At 43.2% G+C, this 14,920-nt stretch overlaps 1 protein-coding gene and 1 pseudogene across 2 annotated transcripts in view; one reads left to right on the forward strand and one right to left on the reverse strand.

Annotated features, from left to right (window-relative positions):
• The window catches only part of ATP2C1 (ATPase secretory pathway Ca2+ transporting 1), a 161,335-nt gene extending 149,863 nt beyond the window's left edge, over positions 1–11,472 (reverse strand). The window contains exon 1 of one of the 2 annotated variants that reach the window (XM_032408706.1): positions 10,950–11,472. In XM_032408706.1, the coding sequence (XP_032264597.1) occupies positions 10,950–11,057 (108 nt within the window). In that variant the 5' untranslated portion in view covers positions 11,058–11,472. The remainder of the gene's footprint in view (positions 1–10,949) is intronic. The other variant, XM_032408707.1, reaches the window with a different exon arrangement.
• On the forward strand, positions 8,196–10,936 carry LOC116635042 (annotated as a pseudogene).
• Positions 11,473–14,920: the final 3,448 nt, after the last annotated feature.

The following is a 14,920-nucleotide window of genomic DNA, read 5'->3' on the forward strand; positions in this document are numbered from 1 at the left end:
TTTAATGACAATGTATGTAAGAAAACTTGCCAAGTTCCTGGCACATATCAGGCATTTAATAAAATTGTAAAATTCCTTATTCTTGAATGCATAATCCAAGTTGTACTCTTCAAATAGCCTTACTGATTTGCTGCCTTTAGGATGCGCAGGAAAGAACTAATTCCAACATTTTTTCTGCTCTCTTCACAGCAAATTATGAACCATACAACATACGTGGGAAGTTCATTTCTTTTTCTGTTAAAGCATGGAATTGTCATATGAGGTGAGAAAATACGTCATCTTCCATCCTGAACAACACTTAGCAAATAAAATGTTGCAGACAAACTGAGAGGTAGAATAGGATAGCAAGTTTAGGAATGTGCGTAAAAAGCTGCATTGTAGTCCACAAAAAAGGGTGGACTTACATTTGAGTTAATGTGCTTATTTCTAAGACAAACGTTTTGGTGTTTATCCATTTACTGGCTCCTGTGTTTCAAAGGCATCTGTACAGTAGATTAGGAAAGTTTAGGAGCAGATAACAGGACTAAAAATAGCGCAAAAGTCAACTCAGGGTCCAGATATCTCCAAGACATGCCTAACACTTTATAAAAGTGATAGATGACCAATGATAATATGGACAAGAAGGATGGAACACCTTCAGAAGGGGCGATAATAAGCATGAACTTGTCAGCATTAAATGCAGGAAAAGGGAATGGAAGACAAAGGGGCTTGATATTAAGGAAAAGGAAAACAAAACAAAACAAAACAGTGGTTAAGATGCAACAAAATAACCTGAAATTTCTCATTGCCCCTCTTCATCAATGACTACAAAGTATACTTAGTTATTTATCCTTATGCTGGAGGGGGTTTTAAAACCTATAAAATATGGGTATGAGTAGTTCGGTGGTCACTCAGGCTCAGAAAATCTAGTCACTGATGCATAAGCTTTTCACCAGAGGTGTTTTTCTGGATGTAGTTATAGTTCCTTTCCTTGATAGAGAGTTACATGCTACCTGAATCTCCAAAGACATTTGATTCTGTCTTCTTTGGCCTTAGATTCCAGAGAAACATACTCAGATTGAGGAGTATTTACCGCTAACCAAGTAAAACAAATGAATTCTAACTGATATACCTGTACCCTCTCTTTGTTTCCCTATGTATCCGAATTGTCCACCTTTCTATTGCTCACTGCACTGAATTTTGTGGCTGGAAGGGGTCTGATAAGTCATCTAATCCTCTCTTTCATGATGGAGAAACTGTCACTAAAACATCCCCCAAGGAGATTACCCTGCCCTCTGCAAAAGGTAGCCCATTCCTCTACCTCTCATTTTTAGAAAGTTCATCCTTATGATTGTATCACAAACTTTCCCTGAATTTTTTCCCATTAGTTATGGTTATTTCCTCTGGAACATCTCAAATGCACCTCCATTTTTCTCTACAAATTAGCCCTATAGGTCTAGTGAAATACACAAGAAACAAATACATACAAAAAACAACCATGTCTTAAATTTCTTCCTCTCAAAAGCTAACATCCAGGATTCTTTCAAGCACTTCTGTTTCAGGATAGCATTTATCATCCTCCTAATCCCTTCCGCACTATTGACTATGCCGCCCATCCCACGAACCAGTTTCACAAACTTATATTCATAGTGCCTTACATCTCACAGGCACTTTGCTAGTCATCCAGGACATACCGGGAATCAAACAGCCCCACAAACAGACCCACAGGGCCAAGGTGGGAAAGGCGGGAAAGACTGCCCTAAGGGACTTAAGACTGAATTAAGATCTGAAGGAAGAGTAGATACTAACTAAGGGAGGATGGTGAGGGGACACTTGGAACAAGGGCCCTGGCTGGGGAGTGGCAAGGGAACAGGGAGAAGTGGAAGAAGGGCACTGTAGCTGGGGTGCAGAGAGAAAGGGAGGCAAGATAAGCATGCATCAGGAGAGAGGATCAGGGCCAGACCACATAAGACCCTCCATGTTGGGCAACTTTGTCTTGATCCTACAAGTGAGTAGAAAGAAGCCAATGAAAGAATGTAAGCATGAGGCTAGGGAATTTCCTGTCAGGTTTGTGTTCTCCAGAAGACCTCTCTGGCTGTAGTGGGAAGAACTGCTTAGACGGGACAACGAGGGACAGAGGAAGACCAGTAAGAAGGCTGTTACAGCATTTCAGACAAGACGTGATGATGGCCTCTGGGCTATGGTGGTGAGAGAGAAGACAACAGATGGATCGGAAGGATGTTTAGGGATAGAACTGAAAGGACTTGGCAATAAATTAGATATTGACTGAGCGAGCAGAAAATGCCAAAGATGACTCCTAGGTCTCTGCTTGAGTAATAGATGGATGGTGATGGTGCCATTTTCTCAGACAGAGAAGACAAGTTTGGGAGAGGGGAAGAACAGGAGAGTGGGTGCTGATGACCAGAAAGCCAAGCTCTCAATTACAATTCTCAGGCATCTTGGAGGTTATGCAACGCTGCAAACTGAATGTTTGTGTCTCCCCCACCCCAAATTCGTATGTTGAATTCCTATCCCCCCAATGTGATGGTATTAAGAGGGGGCCTTTGGGAGGTGATTAGGTCATGAGGATGGAGCCCTCATGAATGGGATTCGTGCTCTTAAAAATGAGACCCTGAAGAGTTAGTTCCTTCGTCTCCTTCTGCCATGTGGGGTTACAAATGAGAGGTCGGCAGTCTGCAACCAGGAAGAAGGCTTTCACCAGACATGGAAACTGCCAGCCCCTTGGTCTCAGACTTTCAGCCTCCAGAAATGTGAGAAAAAAATTTCCATGGTTTATAAGCCACCCAGTCTATGATTTTTTTTTTAAAGATTTATTTATTTATTTATTTGTTTATTTGAGGAAGAGACAGAGAGCATAGAGGGAGAGGGGGAGGGAGAGGGAGAAGCAGACTTCCCGCTGAGCAGGGAGCCCAACGCGGGGCTCGATCCCAGGACCCTGGGATCATGATCTGAGCCGAGGGCAGACGCTTAACCGACTGAGCCATCCAGGCGCCCCCCAATCTATGATATTTTGTTGTAGCAGCCTGAATGGGTAAAGACATGGAGAAAACCCCTGGAGGCTTTTTTGGGTAAATAAATACCTCCTTTTTTTCTTTGTAATTTCTCCCTTCAGATAGAGATGACTGTTAAGATTACCACAATAAAATGATTCAACTTTTAATGTCACATTTAATAGTCAGAAATATTAAGGTTCAGCTTCATATTATTATATCAATTTAACTGCCAGTGTTACCTATATATAATCACACGAATTTCTGCACAGGAGTATGGTGGGATCTCTGCCCGCTATCTTACATTCTACCAGATAATCTTTTCCTCTTGGTTCTGGAGGAGAAAAGACTTTTTCCTACCCAAGCACAAGGACATGGGCCAAATGCCTTTAATTTCCCCCTGAGATGGTCATTTGCACGATCAATAGTATCTCATGACTTTTTTAAAGAGGCTTTAAAAAATGGATAACTTTGGTTTACGCCCAAGATATAACCAACTCACTTTAAGGAGCTAAAGCCTCTTAACATTTCTTAAACCAAGCTGTAGTGAAATTGATATCATTTCACCTAGAGCCTGCATCAACCACTCGAAGCCCTTCTGTAACGTTTCAAATCTCAACATGGATTTATTGGGGGGTGTGAAGGCAGTCCTTAATTTTTATATTGTTATTCAGAGCAGGTATAAGAGCCAAAGTGAAGAGCAAAGTTTCTAATGTTCAAATTAAATCCAAATATTTATTTAACAACCCAACTTTGAGGTTAGCATTCATTAAGTAACCCAGCAAGAAATAAAAATCCAGTGACCCTGTTTGAAACCTTTTCTTAAGCCACTGAAAAGAAACTTTAGAACGACCTCCAATAATATTTTGGTTCTAATCCTTAATTAAAATATAGCTACTGTACATGCCCCCTGGTCCTCAAAGACCACTCTCCTCATTTTAAGCAGATTCATCAGAGCAGGTCTTGAGCCAAATACACCTGCTGTGACTGCAGTGTGTAGTTTTTGGCTCATTTTATAAACATTTGAGTACAGCTCTTTCTACTCATTGAGACTATAAGCATCACAGAGGGGCCGCCTAGTTCATTTTTATATTTTTATCCCTTATAAATGTGTTCCACACACAATATATATGAGAAAAATTGCTTAATAACTGAAGGAATTAAGGAATTCCATTAGACAAGATGACCAAGCAGAGCTCTATTAAGCTCTGCATTCAGTCCCATCCAGGCCAACATTTTTGGTCCATATTTATATAAGGACATTCATAATAATATGATTACATTTTCAGATAATAAGAATATAGAAAGATAGTAAAAAAAATTAGGTGGATTAATTTTGTTGGAAGATGATATTATACCAATTCAAGGGTCAAATTCCAATATATATGTGTGTGTATATGTGCGTGTATATATATATATATATATATATACATATATATATATATATATATATATATATATATATATATATAGTACATGTATATATTGTATACATGTCCCTGGCCCCAAAGGCCACTCTCCTTATTTTAAGCAGAGTTACTGTTAAATAAGCAAGACATGTCAGGTCAGCTCATAGATGATATTTCTTGTTCAGAAAGAAGTCTTTCTGTCCAATAGAGCAAAGCACCATCAGCACAGATCATCCCCAATTCTTGTCCATGAATTAACCATCCTGTGTTTTCTGACGCCTCATCTATAGAACACAAAGAAGAGATTCAAGTCCATGAGCCTACTGAAGGGCAGGATAAATTGAGAGACAAGAGCTCAAACCAGTAGACTCTTCTCTGTCTTAGTCTTTCATGAGGGAGGTTTATTTGTTATTGACAAGTTGACCTTCAGGCATTACCTGCCCTCTAGACCCAGCCTAGAGAATCCTTTTCTCTTTGTTTGGTAGTCATATTGCCCCTTTCTACATCTCTGCTAAGACTCACAGTACGCCCTGGAAAGAGCACTGAACTTGGAGTCAAACAGCAAAATCTAACCCCAATACTCTGGTTTCTCTTCAGATCCCAGCACTGATCCAAATGAGCTGTGTGAACTTGGCCAAATCTCTTAACCTCTAGTTCCACATTCATAAAACAAATTGCACCGTTTTCCCTAGATCTCGCCAGCCTCTGTTTACTAAAAATAATCCCATTTTCACCATGCCTTGCCCTCCCCTGCATCACAGCATCTCGGCCCTTGACTTCCCCAACCTCCACATTCACTCATTCAGTTCTATAAATGTATCACCTACTATGTGCCTTATTTATTTTTGGCACTGGGACTAAAATAGCAAGCGAGAATAATCATGTTCCCTGCACCGCGGTGAACAAGATTTTCACTTAAAGGGGCACCTGGGTGGCTCAGTCGTTAGGCGTCTGCCTTCAGCTCAGGTCATGATCCCAAGGTCCTGGGATCGAGCCCTACATTGGGCTCTCTGCTCAGTGGGAAGCCTGCTTCTCCCTCTCCCACTCCCTCTGCTTGTGTTCCCTCTCTCGCTGTCTCTCTCTCTATCAAATAAATAAAAATCTTAAAAAAAAAAAAAAAGATTTTCACTTAAAGAAGAACATTCTGACTGCTATGAGGAACTTGGATTGTCAGGTAACGAGAGTGAGTGCAGAGACCCAAATTCAGGTGCTGTTGCAATGTTCCAAGCAAGAGAGGATGACACAGCAGGGTTAGTAGGTGAAGATGGAAGATTCAGTGACTATTTTATTTTATTTTTTATTTATTTATTTTTTAAGATTTTATTTATTTATTTGACAGACAGAGCAAGAGAGCACAAGCAGGGGGAGCAGTAGAAGGAGAGGGAGAAGCAGGCTCCCTGCTAAGCAAGGAGTCCGATGCGGGACTCAATCCCAGGACCCCGGGATCATGACCTGAGCCGAAGGCAGATGCTTAACCATCTGAGCCACCCAGGTGCCCCTCAGTCACTATTTTAGAAGTAGAATTGACTAGTCTTGTTAAGAGATTGCAAAGGGGAGGTGAGGGAGAGAGGGGGAGGTACCAAGGTGATGCCCATGTTTCTGGTTTGAGCTTTGGTGCTGATTGATGGACCTGGGGAGTAGCAGGTTTGAGGACAGAGCTTGTGAGTTCTCTCCTTCAGTCTGCAACAGGCACAAGACATTCAGATGGAGATGTCAAATAGGCCATTGTATATACAAGGCGGGAGTGCACTGGGGATAGATATTTGGGAGTTGGCAGCAAATAGGTGGTGTTCAAAGCCATAGAAATGGAGGAGCTCACCAATGGAGAGAGAGTAGACTGTCCCATATAGGCTCACAAACTGTCTTCTCTTATCATCTGGTGCTGGCTCCCATGAAGAGTATCTGTACCAGTGGCACTAACCCCTAAGAGCAGCATTCCCTGGGGCGCCTGGGTGGCTCAGCCAGTTAAACGTCTGCTCAGGTCATGATCCCAGGGTCCTGGGATCGAGCCCCATGTCGGGCCCCCTGCTCGGCAGGGAGCCTGCTGCTCCCTGTCCCTCTGCCCCTCCCACCCTGCTCGTGTGTGCTCACTCTTTCTTTCAAATAAATCAATAAAATCTTTAAAAAAAGAAAAGAGCAGCATTCCCTGGGGGTTCATAGGGCCCTCGATTCTCTGTAGGCCTCATTGGGACGAAGCCAAGGCTACAGTCTGCCCTCAAGTGGAGCAGATTCTCCCCTCCTCACTCAGTGTCCCGCTCGGTCACCTGAGTCACAGAGCAGGCTGCTGGGGCTCCAGTACTCAAGAGGATATTGCCTGCAAGTCTCACTCTTCCCACAAGCTCAGACATCTACCTCTAAGCCAGACCCTGGCTATTCGCATTAGACCCAAAGAAGAGAACTGCAACGATATAGCCTCATGAATGTGTCAGTGCACCTGCCGAAACTCATCTGAGAGCTCTCTGAGGCTCAAGCTGTGTCCCCCTGACCACCACCACCACCACCACCACTACACCACCATTTGAATAATGCTGTTCAGAAATGTTTCATTGTCTGATGTTCCCAAACTTCCACACCTGCATCTAATTAATGACCTTAATATTCTGCTTAGGCTTTGTGAAATACCCGCTATAATAGAGTCTAGGAATGCAAAGGATCAGATCTTTGTTCTCAATTTGATAGATAACCTGTCTACCCACTGATTGGCATAGCACAGTAGGAATAATGATGAAAACTCCCAAACAAACCAGCCCTTAGGTCAAACCTTCACGTTGGCGTGACACCAAGTGCAAGGGGGGAGAATCCTGAGGAGAAGCGTTGTGGACAAGGCAAGTGTAACAATGGCCCTGATTGGGATATACGGGGGCCTTCCAGGCCCAGTCGAGGCATGGGTAGGGCCAGGCAAGGAGGTGTGCCCCAGAGGCAATCTGTGTTAGGAGTCACTGCTACACCCGTTTGCACCAGGCTCCAGGGGGGGTCTGAGAGAACAAAGAACAAGATACCACTCTGTGTCACGTGTCTGGGTGCACAAACACATGTAAGCAAATGGCTTACTACATATTATATAGTAAGGGGCTGTATTAGACACAGACAGACTATCTTGGAAAAGGAAGAGCTGAGCTTCACTCTTCCTCGCAAAGCTGGAAAAAGATTTTTTACAGAGCCTATTTAACCTAAGTCTTGAGGGATGTGTAGGCGATCTCCAGGTGGGCAAGTTGTAAGTAAAGGACAGAATTCTAGGTTATAGGGAGGAGAGTCAGGTTATAGGGAGGAGAAGAAGCAGATAGTGTGCCTCGGGCAGTATTTTCCAAGTGGGTGAACACAACGTGGGTGGGGGACCCAATGGTGCTAGATGGGGTCAGAGGAGATTTTAGGTAGCATGCAGACACTACATTAAATAACAACGAATTCCTTGGAATTGATAAAGTTGGCTATCTTTTAATTCCCTTCCATCTCTGCCCAGGAGAAATGTCTCAGTTGGCTATTAGGATGCTAATCTTCCTTCTTAACAGAGTAGGTTTCAGGCTCAGAGGTTCCCCAGGTAACAGTGTCTAGCTAGAATTTAATATTATTTTGTTTTTATTATATTTATGTTTCTTTTTTTAAGATTTTATTTATTTATTTGACACAGAGAGAGGGAACACAAGCAGGGGAAGAGGGAGAGGGAGAAGCAGGCTCCCCGCCGAGCAAGGAGCCCTATGTGGGGCTCGATCCCAGGACCCTGGGATCATGACCTGAGCCGAAGGCAGATGCTTAACGACTGAGCCACCCAGGTGACCCTATATTTATGTTTCTCTTCTGTTTACGGTAAATGACAGTGGTTTTCCATTTATAGTAGTTATATAAATTTTTCTTTCTAAACAAACTTAAGTTTAAGAAGTAAGTGATTTGCTTGGCAACTGCTTTGCAATGTGGTTCGAGATTCTATCCGGGGACTGGCGTCATGGCTGTGGGCTTGCTCATTCCGGGCATAGCCACTGCGCACATCCCCAGGTCCACTAACAGGAGTGAAGAAAAAAGCCTTGCCCATTATTCATATCAGTGGAATTGGATGGAAAGAGGCATGTCTCTGGAGTTTGTTACTATGTGTCAAAGGGTTTGGAGAATATCCACTAAGGAAGCATTTTCCTGATTGGTGAAAAATAACTCCATTATGCTCACCTACCCCTTCTAGAAGGTTATGCAGTGTATTAATGTAGTGCATAATAAAAACAGCAAAAAAGTAAAAAAGAAAAAAAGCAAGCGATTTATATGCAAATATAGAAAAATATTAAGAAGTTAATCACACCATGAACTTATGGTAAGAATTATGACAGTGGCATGTGAACATCTGAAGTGTTAGAAATACTTTCTAGGAGAAAGATTAGCAGTTTGCTATGTTGCTATCACTGTGTTAGTATAGATCATTCAGAGATCAAGCACGGTAAAATGGGTCAAGCTTTTTTTTTTTTCCCTTTTAAGTAAACTCTACCAACGTGGGGTTAGAACTCATGATCCTGAGATCAAGAGTTGCAAACTCCACCAACTGAGCCAGCCAGGCTCCCGCAAATAGGTCAAGTTTAAAGCCAGGCAGACAGGAATTCCAATCTCCCTTCAATACTTTCTAGGTGGGTGGCCTTGGGCAAGAGCTCTTGAGGTCTTTGTCTTACTTTCCTCGCCTTTATACTAAGAGTCCATATTACAGGACTGTAAGCATTAGAGACAACAGATATGCAGGTCCTAAAATTATAGACATTATTAACCTTCTTTATAACTTTCCAACAAGCTTTCCAAGGTTAGCCATGACTGACTCTGACCTAATTTCTCTAATTCTGTGAGACAGTCTGTCTGCAGAGCCGTTAATTGGTTTCAGAAAAGAACTGAATGTGTTATTTTTCTTTATTTCTCCATTAATTTGTATAGAAAGTTAAAAAACCGCACAATGGTCATGATTGCCGGGTCATCCCAAATGGCTGTAAACTGGGGAGGGGAGACCACCCACCCAGTCCAAGTCGGAGGATCCATGTTGTATTCTAATGTTCTTCTGAATGCATTTTGTAACATTTTTTAAACAAACAAAATAAATAAACCGCACAAGCACTATAGACACAGCTCTGAAAACCACTGGGAAGAGGTGTGTGTGGGGGGAAATAACTTAATCCACATTCCATGGTTCCAGCCCATCCTTTCAGCCACTCCCCACTGCCCACACCCGTCCAACCCCTATTATAATGAGGCCCGAAGAAGCCTGTGGTGCAGACTTAATGAGTGTGGTAGACCACGACTCAGAGGACCACCACCCAGGTCTCTGGCTTTCCACTTCAAAAGCAAGCACCTGCTGAGAGGGGGAAACCAAAAGATTTCTCTGGTAATCAGGACACCTTGCCTAAGTAAGAGATAAACTGGACCAGCCCAACCCCCTTAGTAAGCACAATCTGAATTTCCAGCTCTTGTAAAATCATTAGAGCACGGCATAAAAGCACTTTCCTCTGGAACAGTAATAATGATTTTCATCTTCCAAATTAAGCATTGACTTTTTGGGAAACCTGTCATTAGAGGATTTTCTGTCTGCTGACCTTTGCTTTCACTTCCTGGAAGTGTTTTATTAAAGTAGGTCATCTCATTCAAATACAGAACACTACTAATATCTCCCATGCAGTTTTGCAGTTCTAGTTATAAGCAGGATGTACAAGCAATTTATGATTCTTCCATGTGGATATACATTTGTCCTTTACCATGGTCATACTTTTTCCGAAATGAGCCACCAGATTTAAATAGATCGCATACTGCCATTTCTTCTTCTAATTTGGTACAATTCAGAAATGCAGTTTTTAGAAATGTCTTCTCATAGATTGTAAGGGCTAGAATGAAATACATCTCAAAACAATAAAATGAAAGCATGATTTTAAACAAGAAGTGATCGGACATTTTAACCATTTTTTGTTTAATGTTTATACTCCCACATGCTAGAGTCTACTACTAGAAACCCTAACTTTTGATTGGCTAAAAAGACTGAAAACTGCAGTGCCCCATACCCTGCCCTCCACTAAAAAAGTTGACTAATTACTTCTCAATGATCGTCATAGCTTGTTAGTGATCTGTTTGAGGCTATCATATTTACAGTCTACACAATGTTTCTTGTTTTGCAAATCCTGGTGATATTAATATAGCCATAAATACACACAAGAAGACAAGTGTATTTCTAGGATCTAATACTTTTATTTGTCAAGATATTAATCGTTTAAAATTTGTATTTCCTGCCCTAAAAAGCTGTCAAGGAGTCTACAATTTAACTCTGATAGAGTAGTTTGGTCTAGCTATTCAGAAAAAGGAAAAGCGCATGGTTTTATTATAGAACTTGAGCTTAATGTCAGGATCCAAATGTTCCAAGCTCAAATAAATCTTCACAAGCCTGCTTGCTTTTGTGATTGCTAAATCCGAATAGCCGCAAGCAGGAGCCGACCTGTGCCTATAAACATGTAAACTAGCAAACACTAAATCATTCAGTCACGTAAAAGCAACACCCAAAAGCAAACACTAGTTATCCTTAAAGATAATATAAACAAAATGATACCTGTTCTTCAGCTTTTTGGTTTCTCAGGATCGAGAGATATTTCCTAATTGCATGGAGAGGATATTTTTTGAAGTAAGAGAATCTAGACTGAGGCAACAGATTATCCATGGTGAGGAAAGTAAGAAGGTTCTCGTCTGCCCCACCCTGTCAGCAACCATATGAAGTCTCGAAGCTTCACAATTCCTCAGATGCCTAAAGATTTGCTTGTAGCTTGATCACTTTCCTGCAAACAAAGCAAATGTTCTTGCTGCTTCCTCTTTTGGGTAGGGTTCCTGGTGAAACCAGACAGCCAAGTTCGAGCGCCGACCATCTAAGAGCGTCCAGAAATACACTGCCCAAAGGGCAGTAGGAGCCAGGAGGAATTTAGGGTCTGGTCCACAGAATGCAAATTGCTTAGTGGTAGTGATGCGATTGTCCTATTTCTAGCAACAGCGTTCTGTTGCAAGCTATGTTAATATTAGCTAGCTGGTGACTTTCCACACCCACAGACTCTCGTGAGGTTTAATCTTAATTCTTCTGACAGCTTTTCTGGCTCTTAAAGAGGACATGACATGTGGGGTTTTTTTTTTTTTTTTTTCTGTTTCCTTCTAGATTTTTTTTATCAGCATGAGCACACACACAGGGACATCCCTTGGCTGTGACTCAGCTCAAAAGTGTTGATTCATTCAGTCTTGAGAAGCTTTGTTTTAGGGGACTTCTAAAAAAAAGGAACAATTTACTTCACTCTTCACTATTATCAAGGAGTTCAGTGTCAGCACTTAAGAGGTTTGGTTTATGCTGTCATGCATTATGCAACATGCCCAGTAACCAGATACTTTACGTTAATTGAACAATAGCTGCAAATAGATTCTGTTCTGAGTTAAAAGCCTTCTCTCCTTGAATCCTTATCTCAAATCCACAGGCTGAATCCAGGAACATTAAATTTCCCCAGGCTTTATTCCGAATGGAAGGGAGAAAAAATGTTACACATTTACTTTCTAAGTATTATACAAAGGATTCATGCTTTAAAAAAGAGAACTGGGTAAGAGGTCTGCAGTCTCAGAGGACGTGAAATCATAAAATTTGAAAGTTCAATATTTTCTTAATACTCTGTAGAAGTCACAGGGTTTCTGAACAAAGTTTCCAAGTAGGCTTTGCTCTTTTGTTATCCTTTTTAACATTGTAGTAGCTGGTTCACTTGATGGGAACATTTGGCCACTTTGGTGAGGGGTTGTCATGTAGAGTGTCTAGGCCAGACATCAACCCCAAAATCATGAGGCCCAGAGCTGTGCTTTCAAGAGGAAGGAGAGAGCTGGTCTGTTTCCTTTCAGAGACAGCACTGTTGGGGAGGAGGGGTGAGCGGAGCTGGGAACCCACCTCGCAGACTGTGCTGTCCCCCTGGACAGCCGCCCTGCCACTCCCGGCTGGGCCACTAGCCTTCAGGGAACACACTTGATGGGCCTAATGTGGGTCATGCTGCAGCAGCCCAGGCCATCTGTCAGGCTGGCCTCGGGCCCACTTGCAAGGTGATCTTCCAGGCTCACCAGGACCAGGCTGGCAATTCCAAGAAGTCATTTACATAATGCTGCCAGGCTGGCTTCCAGGAAGAGGAGGCTCTGCCCTCCTGCCCCTGCTTTAGGCGCAAGGCGGGCTGGCTTTTCCAGTGTCCTCTGTATGCTGGAGACAGCCGACTCTAATGAGGTCCAGCGGCAAGCACTGTGCTTGCGAACCACCAGAATGCTAAGGGCAGCGTCGTGCACTCCCTGCAGCTCACAGCTCAGAGAGACAAGGCGCGTGAACACCCAGACACCCTGGCCCTGGAAAGAGGGGAGGCCCTTGAAGCTTGGGGAGGAGGAGAGGTTGCCATTTATACACACCCTCGAGGAACCCACGAGCTGCCTTTTTCCCTTCCTTTTTAAAAGTATCTAAACCTTCAGAGATGCCTCTTCGCCTGGGCAGAAGCGGGCAGCCTGCCAAACACCCACAGCTCGGCTGTGATCAAAGCCTTTTCCCAACGGATGGACACAAAGCAGACTTCATTTCAAACGGTTGTTTCATGATCACCTTCTCCTGGTTTAATGAAAAGAGATGGGGAAGGGGTGGGTCGGGGAAGAGGAAAGAAAACCCAGACCGAAACTGTCCTGGCTAGATTTGGCATAAAAAGAAAAATTGGTGAACTGAACACAACTAAAATTGGCGACAAATATAAATCATATCTAATATGTATCGGGCCTTTCTGCCAGGCTCTGTGTTAAATTCTTGACATTATTCATGTAAGACTACAGCAGTATCCAATGGGGAAACTGAGGCTCACAGAGGGTAAACAACTTTCCAAGGTCACACAGCTACAAAGCCGGGGAGAAGGGACTCCACCCAGGTAGACTGACACACCAGAATCTCCCGAGTCTCCGTTCCCAGTCAGTACACAGCACAGCCTCTTAGCCCACCTCCGGAAATGGATTCCCAAGAGCCTCTTTACAGATGAATCTAACAAAGGAAAGGCATGGAGTTGCCTTGTTAATGAGAAATACAAACGTAGACTGCTAGGAATTTACAGGCTAAGAATTATTAGATTAGAGATCAGGTGCATCTTCATGTAAAATCATACAACTCCCTGTCCTGGGTTCTGCATAACTAAGGCTAATACTCATTATTTACTCATAAAGCTTCCTTTCTGGATGATTCTAGTGATCTTGAAAAGAGGTTGTACTCATAGATACAGATTTTCTGCTCCCCTAACTTTGAAGACTACCATAATCTCAGTTTCTGTTTGACATAGGCTACGATGGTTAATTTTGGTCACCATTTATTTTAAAATTTTATTTGTTTTTGCAAGAGAGTGTGCACACATGTGCACAGGTGGGGGGAGGGGCAGAGGGAGAGGGAGAAGCAGGCTCCCCGCTGAGCAGGGAGCTCGATGTGGGGCTCGATCCCAGGACCCCGGGATCAATCAGGACCTGAGCCGAAGCCAGGCGCTCAACTGACTGAGCCACCCAGGCGCCCAATTTTGCTCATTATGTAATACAGATATGATGTGGGAGAGTCACAGTCCCGTTGTATTCACCCAGTAAGGACATGTCTGCCATCTCAGCCTGGAGGAGTGATGGTTTGATTGCCACTGTGACTCAGTTGCCTTGGTGAACGGCAGTTGCCCAGAGATCGGGTGGCTACAGTGTACATCTGCAAGGACCGAGAGAACCCAGGGGACCTGCCCAGCGGTGAGGGTTTATTCTGCCCCCCTGCAAAGTGGCACAATATGGAGTGGAAGCGATTACCTGTTATTTGTACAACTCACTGCCTGCCACCACTTGTCTTCTATTTGATAGAAAAATAACCAGCAGAGGGGCACCTGGGTGGCTCAGTCATTGAGCGTCTGCCTTCGGCCAAGCTCATGATCCCAGGGTCCTGGGATGGAGCCCCGCCTCGGGGTCCCTGCTGGGTGGGAAGCCTGCTTCTCCCTCTCCCACTCCCCCTGCTTGTGTTCCCTCTCTCGCTGTGTCTCTCTCTGTCAAATAAATAAATAAAATCTTAAAAAAAAAAATCAGGATGAGAAACAGGAACGGAAACCAGAAAGCGTGTCTCCAGGATGCCTCTGAGTTGATGGTGTTACCAAAGTGCATCAGGACAAACACCAAAACCCCACTAATCCCCTTCTCTTTCTCCTTTCAATCAGTGCTGGGAGTTTCTATCAGGAAAATGACTTCATTCTCTGGGAATTAATCCAGCCCAGAGATAAAATGAAGGGCAAGCAGTGAGAATGATGGAGAAGCACTAGCCCAGAAAACAGAAACCATTTTTTATTATGAATTCCACTGAGAAATCACTCTCATCCCACTAGGTCTGTGGATATTGGCTCAGTTTCTTGCTCCCCCAAGGACAGCTCTAAATGAAATCATGCGAGGGGAAAGGGAGGCTTTCACCATTGCTCCTTAGGGCAAGTATATGCAGCACCAACATTCTACCTTTTGCGTGAGGAAATTTTCTGTGCGACT

Source organism: Phoca vitulina, unplaced genomic scaffold, assembly GCF_004348235.1.
Source record: "Phoca vitulina isolate PV1807 unplaced genomic scaffold, GSC_HSeal_1.0 scaffold10, whole genome shotgun sequence".
Classification (NCBI taxonomy): Eukaryota; Metazoa; Chordata; class Mammalia; order Carnivora; family Phocidae; genus Phoca; species Phoca vitulina.